At 38.8% G+C, this 11,001-nt stretch overlaps 1 protein-coding gene across 6 annotated transcripts in view; it reads left to right on the top strand.

Annotated features, from left to right (window-relative positions):
- LOC123758430 (shootin-1) overlaps positions 1 to 11,001 on the top strand; it is an 87,516-nt gene that overhangs the window by 72,403 nt on the left and 4,112 nt on the right. For all 6 annotated transcript variants that reach the window (XM_045742838.2, XM_045742842.2, XM_045742841.2 and 3 more), the window contains exons 5-10: positions 4,176 to 4,383; positions 5,057 to 5,190; positions 6,335 to 6,475; positions 7,229 to 7,390; positions 8,171 to 8,318; positions 9,228 to 9,593. In XM_045742838.2, coding sequence (XP_045598794.2) covers positions 4,176 to 4,383; positions 5,057 to 5,190; positions 6,335 to 6,475; positions 7,229 to 7,390; positions 8,171 to 8,318; positions 9,228 to 9,593 — 1,159 coding nt within the window. The remainder of the gene's footprint in view (positions 1 to 4,175; positions 4,384 to 5,056; positions 5,191 to 6,334; positions 6,476 to 7,228; positions 7,391 to 8,170; positions 8,319 to 9,227; positions 9,594 to 11,001) is intronic.

The following is an 11,001-nucleotide window of genomic DNA, read 5'->3' on the forward strand; positions in this document are numbered from 1 at the left end:
CACACTAATGATTTGAGTGATAAACCAGTGTCACTGGAAGTACCTTTAGGTTAGCTCTTCTATATCACCCTAGGATGGAATTGACACTAATTAACCACTCAAAGGTGTAATGATCATAAGTAAATTATTATATACACAACTCAACTCGAGTTGATAAAAATTACACCCAAAATAGGGTCTGGACCATTCATTAATGGTGTTAGGTTATTCAATATAGTACAACTGACTATGGTAATAATGGGACTAGGATGAGCAATAATAGTTCAACTAGTCAATGGTTAATATCCTACCCTGTTGTGGGTTGGCAATTAGTAAATATTATACTGTGATCACTAGTGCAATATATTAAATAATTCTCTATTTGGAGAAATAATATACACAATTATTGATAATAGCCTCTTAATTAGCCTCTATGAAACTTCTAATATCATCTAGAAGTATTAAATATTATTAGTGACCTCACGAAATAAACTCCACAAAATTCGTAGATAATCTCTCGCGAAATGTAACACCACGAAATCCGTGAACAATCTCGCGACACAGTCACTAATTTGGCTGGCTTCTATATTAGCGCTGTCATTTCACAGAATAACACGCCACCAAATCTGTGGGTGTGCATGAAACCGCTGACTAAGGCTGATCTGAACTGAGGGAGGCTCCTGAGCTCCCTCGAGGCTACGCTTCCGTCTTTGACTGGCTGGCCTTTGTTTAAATAACACTGCACTAGTATATTTAATGAATCCATAGGTCACTGGTTCGAATCCGGTTCGAAGGACCAAATAATGTGGGAACCGACCTGTGAGATTTATATTTGTTTAATTTATATGAATTTATATTTACGTTAATTTATATACTTCGATAGCAATTTGTATAATGATAAGTGGACTGTATTTCTGCAATAATCTCATTCTCACAAATCGATCCTCTACACATTAGGGGGGGGTTTATTAGTTTATATATATATGCAGCCAATCAAACTACAGTATTAACTACATACATTGAAGAGGTTCCTTATCTTATAGTACAGCAGGCTAGTCCACCAGGTATAACTAGGGTGTAGACACCAAATTATCCTCTTTGAGGTAGCTTCCATATCACCCAGTAACTGGTGCACAAATCTTGCTTCCTCGTCTTGACCTGTCAAAAGTGCGCTAGCTGTAAAGCCAGATTCTATATATGACAAGTATTTCAGAGAAAACTGAACATGGAACATGAAGACCTGGCTTAATTACCTTTAGTTTGAGGCTTCCACGTGATCTAACCGGGTCACCCTATATCCTGACATTAATGGCCATAAATGAATGATAAACGGGTTTCGGATAGACACTTAACTTGAATTTGTAGACAGCGTGTTGACAATGGTACACCTTTGGGTTCCATAACACTACGTCCAAGTAAAATTAACAGGAGCCGAATTTGCTCCCGTGTGAGCCTCTGGTCTCGTACAAAACAATGGCTGTTTAACACTCCATACTATTGACGTTACTGGCCGACATTGTCCAGATAAGATAGGAGCCGAATTTGCTCCACACGTCTCGGAGGTGACACAACAATGGCTCCCTCCTTCCTCCCTGACGCCTGGCCTACTTTGTCCAGATTTCAGAAAGTGATAGAAGGGTCACATTTACTCTACTTTAATATTGATAATTAAGTTAATTTATATAAGATGTTTTTATGATGGTAAAGTCCAAAGACTAATGTATTTAAGAATAATTCCCAGCAGAATAGCTGGTGAATTATAATAGTATGTGGTGATGATATCCCGTTTTCTATAGACGGTAATTCCACTACAAGTTACGTTTTCTATGGGTAACTTGTTTATACAATACAGCTATTATCTGTATGATTATTAAATGGTGTCTGATTTTCCGACACCACTGACGTTAGTACTTGTGTGTGTTGACTGCATCTCTGAGGTTATCTTGAGATGATTTCGGGGCTTATTGTCCCCGCGGCCCGGTCCTCGACCAGGCCTCCTTTTTGTTACACTCCCCCAGGAAGCAGCCCGTAGCAGCTGTCTAACTCCCAGGTACATATTTACTGCTAGGTGAACAGGGTGAAAGAAACTGCCCATTTGTTTCTGCTTCCACTGGGGATCGAACGCAGAACCTCAGGACTACGAATCCGAAGTGCTGTCCACTCAGCTGTCAGGCCCCAGGCCCAGGCATAGCTCTAAACCTTTTCTAACTTTGTTTTGCTTTTTTGTGTAGCTAAGTGCTGCATATTGGGTTTTATAACATGTCCAGTGTTCACCTAGCAGTAAAGAGTTACCTGGGAGTTTGGCAACTGTTTGGTAACTGTAGGTAGTAACTGAGTGATTGTAACCTATCCACCGCTGCCCACTGGATGGGGGGCGGTGTGCAGGACAAACATATCAATTGTGACACTAGCTCTCCACATATGTCAGTTGCTTAATTTAGAAACTACTTGTGGTCGATCTCGAACACATTGTTGATGTGACGACTTATCTTGAATTTTGTAACTAGCTCATCAAGATTGTAACTTGCTTAGCTAAATGAATTGTGGGGTTCAGTCCCTGAGCCCATTATGTGCCTCTGTAACCCCCTTCCACTACCGCCCACAAGATGGGTATGGGGTGCATAATAAATGAACTAAACTATACAAAAATAACTAACTAACTGTTGTGGAGTAGCATCCTGGGGAAGGTCAGTAGTTGACCTTGGGATGACCTTGATAAGCCAGCCAGGGTATCTGACCCTGACAATTAAAAAAACAAGCTTCTCTATTGTGTAGAGATTTAATTTATGTGTAGAGATTTAATTTATTATCTTTATAAACTTACCTGATCTTCATTACACAGTCCCTCATGTCTTGCCTTAACTGCACCTCCCTCACCTCCCAGGTGGAGTAAGGTGGAGGTTGACCTCCCAGGTAGGGCAAGGTCGAGGAGGTAATCAAGGTGGAGGTTGACCTCCCAGGTAGGGCAAGGTCGAGGAGGTAATCAAGGTGGAGGTTCACTTCCCTGACCTCCCAGGTAGGGCAAGGTCGAGGTTGACCTCCCAGGTAGGGCAAGGTCGAGGTTGACCTCCCAGGTAGGGCAAGGTCGAGGAAGTAATCAAGGTGGAGGTTGACCTCCCAGGTAGGGCAAGGTCGAGGAGGTCAACTAGGTGGCGGTTCACCTCCCCGACCTCTTCCGTTGTTCCCTATATACCCTGTGTTCATATATTAAGATTTTATGAAGTACTCATAGACAAAATGTCATCTAAAAATAAATTCTGCTCTGATTTTGTTTCTTAATTAACATTGTTGTCAGAACTCTGCACTTGGCTTAATTGTAGAATGTAGTTTTGTGTTTTGTAACTCCTGCTTGTTTCTTATTTTCTCCAATTTTAATTTAGTTTGTTTATTATGCACCTCATGCCCATCCTGTGGGTGTTAGTGGATAAGGGTTACAGAAGCACATAATGGGCTCAGGGATTGAACCCCCAAATTAATTTAGTTAAGCACCTAAGTCTTAATAGTTTAGTTGCATAGTTTAATTTGTGTATATCAGCACTGGATTCAAGGTACAATTCTTCCCATTTATTACCTATTCTTTTTATAACATCGTTTCCATATTGTTTAATATAACGTAAAAATACTTGTGACTAATGGTACATTTTATTAAGTCATCCCACTATACTGCTACAAATTTTTGTAGCAGTATAGCAGTAAATAAAAAGTATAATTAGGTTTGACTTTATGGTAACCATGTACCTGTTCATATCATTGACTGAAAGTATATTGGCATTACTCTTCAGTAACCAAAGTCTGAGAAAATCCTGAGGCACTGGAATGGGATCGAACTCTCATCCCTGGACTCTCCAGAGACATTCACTACCAACTGAACTCAAAAGTTGGGTTGTGCATGCGTCTGTGGAATCCAGGAATGAGTTTGATCTTATTGCATTGCCTCTATTTTTTCAGTTCTCACTATTATTTCATTACATCCAAAGCTATTTTAAAGACTCCTTATGACTTAAAATAGCTAGATGGTACAATTAAAAAGACAGACCTCAAGCATTAGTGATATTTGAATTGTATCCATGTTTTGTATGAAGCATATTGGTTGTTATTCACTAGATTGAGGTTTGGTTAGTGTTCTGTTATCATATTAGGCAAAGGAAAATTAACAATTGTGAAAAGCATGTTATTTAAACCCTCCTTTAATGCAGTGGTACCGTGAAAATAAAAATCTGCGTCGTGAAGCCAACACATACAAGCGTCAAAGTGCTCTCCTGATGCAGCGAGTTGCTGAAACCTCGCCAGATTTTGACCTCTCCATGCTAGCCAACATGGGTGCTGATGTTGACAAACAGGGCTTACAGGAGATGCAACAACAGCATGAGCAAGAGGTTTCATCACTAATGGACAAAATTAAAGGTATTAAATTAAAGGTTAATTATTTATGTACAGTACTCTTATTTAAAAAATTTTAAACCATTTTTTGTTTATCGTACAGCTGTGTTCTATCAAAATGTCAATTTCTGTAACAACTCCTGTAGCAGTGTAGTCTACATGCTTGCACACACTCAAGGGACCCAGGTTCAATACCCAGTTAGGACAGACTGTTGGATATGTTTCTTTTCACCTAATGCTGCTTAAATAGGTACTGTACCCCCAAAAGTCACAGTTGTGTGGGTTGCATCCTGGGAAAGGTCGGTAGCTGGCCTAGGGAGGACCTTGATAAGCCTATATACAGGCTTCCTGTCCCCAACAAGCAGTTATGTCACATTTAAGATTTTACAGATGTCCATCTAAAGTTTGAGCATTTTATTAAAAGAAAATGATTTTTTCTCAGCTGATAGAAATGTAATATGAAAATATTTCACTACCAACAATTAAAGCCCAAGTTGATCTCGCAAAATAAATGAGTTAATTTCTGTTCCATGCTGAAGTGCAGGGCATGGAATCAATCATCCTGCATCAAATATCCTACTTTTAATAAATATTAATATGAAGGTTATTACATATTAAATATTACAAATTTCATATTAGTAATATTACAAATTTCTTAATAGCAAGCAATTAATAAAGGAGCACTTATCTTTCACAGCCTTGGAAATGGATGTGGCGAGTCTTACAGCTGAAGCAAACAAGGCAAAACAAGAGGAGTTCGAAGCCCAAGAAGAATTATTAGACACTCGGAGACAGCTAGACGAGGCCACTCAGCAGACAGAACAGCTTCAGGTGAGACGTGAGGATATTTGCTGCAGTAATATTCAATGTAAACAGAAGAGTGAACATTTAACATACATTACTGATACTGTAGAAAAATGCACAATAAAATAAAATAGTACTGATGGCCTTTATTGGTAGTGTCTTTGTTGGGAACAAGAAGCCTTCTTCCAGTGATTGGTGCATTGTAAGTGTCACTACAACAAGCAACATGTAGCAGTATACCAAACTCTTACTGCAAAATATGGAGTAGCGACGCTTGTCACACAACATCAAAATATGGCACGCTGCTAAGTCACCCACACAGTTCATTTTAACTATCACTAATTGGCTCCTCTCAATCTTGACTTGCATGAGAAAGGTCTCGGGACAGGTGCCAATCAGGTACACCTGCCCAACCAGTTCTCTTGTAGGATTCACCACCGTGGTTCCTCAGGGCACGACCACCCAACTGGCTTCAGGTCACCCCGACTTGTTGCCACTATTTATAAGAGATATGTCACCAAATTGCCATCTTACAGGCTATTCATGCCTGTGCCACCTCTTGGGTGGCTTAATCTTCATCAATCAATCAAATCGCCTTCCCACAGCTTCCTCACGCTTCCTTCCCACAGCTTCCTCACGCTTCCTTCCCACAGCTTCCTCACGCTTCCTTCCCACAGCTTCCTCACGCTTCACACATGAAGCTCCACAGAAATTCTTCTCTTATTATTCTATTGTGTGTGTGTTTTTTTAAATTTTGAGGCATCCTTATTTAATGTGTAATTGTTCACAGCTAACACTAATGGGTATGTAAAAAAATGGGCATTGCAAAGCACAGAGTATCTGGGCTTATATGTGTAAGAATTATTCTAATTATTGTAAAATATATTATAAACAAGTGAAAAAGAGAATGGCAACATGACAAAACGTAAAAAAATGTCTATACAGTTTTGTCTTGTAAGCTTTGAAGCATTAAAGGCCATTTCACACAGAAATCACAATAGCGTGATGCATCAAATGAACAAATCTACAAGGGCCGTGATGAGGGTTCGAACCTGCGTCTGGGATCCTCTCGAACGTAAGTTCAAACTCTCATCACGGCCTTTGTGAATTTGTTCATTAAAGGCCATGCCTAAAATGAACCTTGCAAGTGATTTTCACTAAATTTGTACAGAAAAGAATATCGGAACTGGAAGCAGTTGAGCGACGTATGGGTCGTGTGTCGGTTTTAGTTCTAGACGAAGTAGAAGCCCTCCAAGCCCAGCTGCGTTCAGAGGCTGCTCGAGCAAACACAGCTGCTACAGATGCAGCCAAGGTATGGATTCAATTTTCTTGTTTTTTTATTTTCATTTATTAAATTTTTTTATTTAAATAATAAGATAGTAACCAAACCTCCCTACATGATTATGAAATTAAAGTGATGATGTTTTGGTCCATTCTGGACCCTCAAGCAGAACATTGTATACAATAATATCATGAGAAAAGATGTAGGTTATATAGTGTATTCAAAAATTTGGTTTTTATTACTGTACTGTACATTTATACATATATTGAGGCTTTCCTTCACCTTCAATATTAATTTTGCTCAAAGATACAACAAAGTTGGGTTATCACTGTTGGTTGTGAATGTACTAATCCAGACTTTTCTTCGGTAACCTGAGCTGCACAAACCAAACATGATTAAAAAGTGTGGACTGTAGGCCTAATCAAGTAAAAGAATGTAATAGTAAAATCAGCCATTTTAGATGATATCGTTCTGGTTAAACAAATTTATAAATTAAATAAATTTTTAAATTTAAACAAATTTATAAATTGACAATTTAAGCTAAATTTCTATCTGTAGACATTTCTTGGCTCCCAAATTGTACACCATTCCTTTCCCCCCTTCCCATCCCAAATCCTTATCCTGCCCCATTCCAAGTGCTATATAGTTGCAAACTGGCACTATCTCCTGATAATTCATTCCTTCTTTCCCAAATTGTTAGTTTTAAACATACACTATTTGACAAGATAGTATCCCCAATTAAGACAGTATCAAACATGTGATATTTTCTCTCTTTTTAAACAGGCCCGTAGTGAGCGTGCTGCTCTGGCTCGTCAGAGTGCCGTTGCGTTGGCAGACGTGATGGGGGATGAGAGGCTATGCATGGCAATGGAGGAAGTGCAGAGTCTTACCCAGAAGCTTCACACACAAGAAGAAGAATACAAACAATCATTGCAGAAGCTCAAGGTATTTATGGTTACAAGGGAACTATCAGGGAAAAAGTGAAAAGCCTGTATAGCACTTGGAAGGGATAAGGATTTGGGATGGGAAGGGATGGTGCCCAATCATTTGGATGGTCAGGAATTGAACGCCGACCTGCATGAAATGAGGCCGTCGCTCTACCGTCCACCCCAAGTGCTTGGGCAGTATTTCTGTTTAAATACCTGGTTTTGGAAAGAGAATAGTAAGATATGCTGGGGAATGCAGATGATGAGTCACAATAACATAGCTGTAGATATGATATCCAAACCGCACATCAGAAAATGCAGAAACGACAACATTTCAGTCCATCGTGGACTATGATACAACTTATTAATGGTCCAGGACAGAGCAAAACATTGTCATTTATTCACTTTCTGATGTGAGCTTTGGATACCATGCAGGTGAATGTCACAATAACAAGGCCAGAACACTTTCTGATGTGGGCTTTGGATACCATGCAGGTGAATGTCACAATAACAAGGCCAGAACAAATAACCTAACCAACACACATGAAATGAAAGTGATGACATTTCGGTCCAACCTTGACCCTTATCAAATCATGATAACATAGGTGTTTTGACCTGAAAGTCCAGGATGGACTGATAAGTAGTCGCTTTAATTTCATGTATGGAAGTGGGTCATTCACATAAAATATTTTTGTGTAACATCTACTTACACTGCATATCAGCCACTTAATCTTCCAATTAAAAACCCCAAATTTTATCATTTGTACAATATGTATCTTGAATAATTGTAATCACTCAGGCCGAAGTACTCGCATATGAATCTGGTGAAAAAGCGGCCGAGGTTGAACTTCTAAAAGAACGCGTTTTATTGTTGGAGGAGGAAGTGAGAGAACAAGAACACAAAGGTGATGAAGCAAAGATTGAATTGAAAAAACTTCGAAAAGAAGGTAGGCAAAAAAAAAAAAAGTATAAAACATTTTCAATCATCTTAGTACATAATAGAAATACTATACTCAACAAATTACTTTATAGGACATTATCTTCAGTAAAGAATCATTGATTTAAGCAGAATCTCCCAGTCTGTGTTTAATGGTTAAGATGTTAACGCAAGCAAAAGCACATATAGTCACGCCAAACATTTAGTATTCCTTACTCAAGGTTATAGTTTGTATTAACCTTTTGTTAAGTGTATCTTACTTAAATACACTTCCAGACTTTGTGCCTTCTTTTGATACTAAGCATCTCTTATTGTGTCATTTATATCCATCACTTGAAACTGTCAAGTGGACCTTTCTTTGAATACAATTTTATATTTAAAAGTACTGAAACAAAACATGGATTGTGTGATATAAGACAGCATAAAAGTGTAGTTTAGTATTACGTTTTGATAATATTAGCCTCTAAAGTTCGGTGGCATTTGCCCCGTGTTCATACTTTTTAATACATGAAGAATCTTTTAAGCGTTGATGCAACCTGTTCTTATGAACAAAGACCAAATGCTCATTTAATCCACCCTCCAACACCCTGTTTATGACTGTACAATACCCTACACACTAGTCACAACTGGTGATGTCTGTACTTTTCTCAGTGTTTCATTCACATTCTCTGCTCAAATTGAATCACTCCTCTCTAAATGCTTCATCTGCATACTGCAAATACTAATAATTGCCAACAGGGCCTAACCTAAGTTAGGCTGAGCAATTCAACACATTCTATTACAGTATGTAATAGCAACATATTTGAGAAAATAGAAATTTTGATATTGCAATTTGTTAAAATTTACATTTTGACTTGTAATGTATACTCACGAATTGCTGGACGATGGCTTACAATTCCTACCTTACAATTTTTTGCAGCCGAGGAGCAACGACGTCAAATAAGATTGCTCCAACAAAGTTCAAGTAGCAACAGTATCAACAATCTTTACCACAGCAAAACATCAGCTGATGTGTTGGAACCATTGTCACTCAGCAGGCCTAGCACCGTGCTAGAGTCTCAACCAGGGATTCCTGCTCCTCCTCCACCTCCTCCGCCACCCCCTCCTCCGCCTCCTCCGATGTCTCTTCCTCCACCACCTCCACCACCCCCTCCCCCACCTCCTACAGGTCCCCTTCCACCACCACCGCCGCCGCCACCACCACCAGCCAACCCAGTAACTACATTAGCTACCTTAATAGGCGCTTCCAAACAAAACAGAAAAGATAAGGAAGCAAATGGTTCAGGTAAGCTATCAGAACTTGTGTCTATCTTCTTTAATGGTTTATCTGAGCAACTTTATGCTTTTGTAATGGTAATGGGACAAAGTATTGTTCCATTACAAAAGGCAACTGTGTACGCATGCCAGTGCTGATGTTGCAGTCTGTTTCATCTGTTCACACTCAATGATCACAGTTCACAAAGTAACAAATAGGTACCTGACACAGGAGACATCTCCCGTCACGCAGGGTGCAGTTGCACCTCCACAGATCTCCAGTATCATATGCAGGCGATGAGTCACAATAACGTGGCTGAAGTATGTTGACCAGACCACACACTAGAAATTGACTAGTAAGTAAGATTCAGATTCGTCGTCCCTTCAATTTCTAGTGTGTGGTCTGGTCAACTCCAGTATCATCTATTGATACTGGTAATGGCTCAAAAGGGCCACCACTTACGGGCTATTCATGCCCGTGCCACCTTTTAGGTGGCTTAATCTTCATCACTCTTCATCATCAGGTACCTGAGAGTCGGACAACTGTTCTGGGTTGCATCATGGGGGAAGATCAGTCGTTAGGCAAGGTAGATCTTGATAAGCCTCACAGGCTTTTTATCCCCAACAACAGAAACTGTATCATGCATGTAGCTAGCTAAAAGACACACAAATTTCTCTGAACTTCTGATATTCCCAGCATCAAACTTAGTTGTCTTTCCTTTCGTTACATACAAAGAAACCTATAACAATGTGATAGGGATTTATCCATCCACTTCCTTGTTCAATATAAATTTTTTAGTTGTTCTATATTAAAGTTCCTTGCTGGGCTTCTGCTATTACAATTTTGTAATGTATGTAATACAGGTACTTCAGATTTTCTAATGCCATATCGTAACATACAAATAATGCAGGAGCAAGATTTAGATACAGCTTAGTATCTACTGTATAAGCAAATTTGAAAATGGATGCATATTAAGACTGTTTCTATTTTATATGAATAAAATAACTAATGGGGTTAGTTATGTTTCCATTAAGTTGGCAACACACTTAACGTGTTTGTTGTTGTTCTCCTAACAAAATTCTCTATTTTAAACTTTGTTACATTACTCTGTATTTAATTCAGCTTAGAATAGATGAGGTCTAATCCATATACTGTACCATATTTTTTTATTTAAAGGGCATTGGTTTTTCCTACGACACTTAGTCTGACATCAATGACTTGAATATTGCTTTGCTACCAGTCTATTATTGGTCAATCAATAAATTAAGACGATGCTTTTGGGGGATTTCAATATACTGTATGCCTAGTAGTGTTCTTTACCATCTTGCTTAATAATTAAATTGTGTGGTGGTTTCAACAGATCCTTCTAATCTAATCTTTAAAATACAGTACAAGGAATTTTGTCTTGAAGATAATTCATATTTTTTTGTGTAGGATG

This window comes from Procambarus clarkii, chromosome 11 (genome assembly GCF_040958095.1).
Source record: "Procambarus clarkii isolate CNS0578487 chromosome 11, FALCON_Pclarkii_2.0, whole genome shotgun sequence".
Taxonomy (NCBI): Eukaryota; Metazoa; Arthropoda; class Malacostraca; order Decapoda; family Cambaridae; genus Procambarus; species Procambarus clarkii.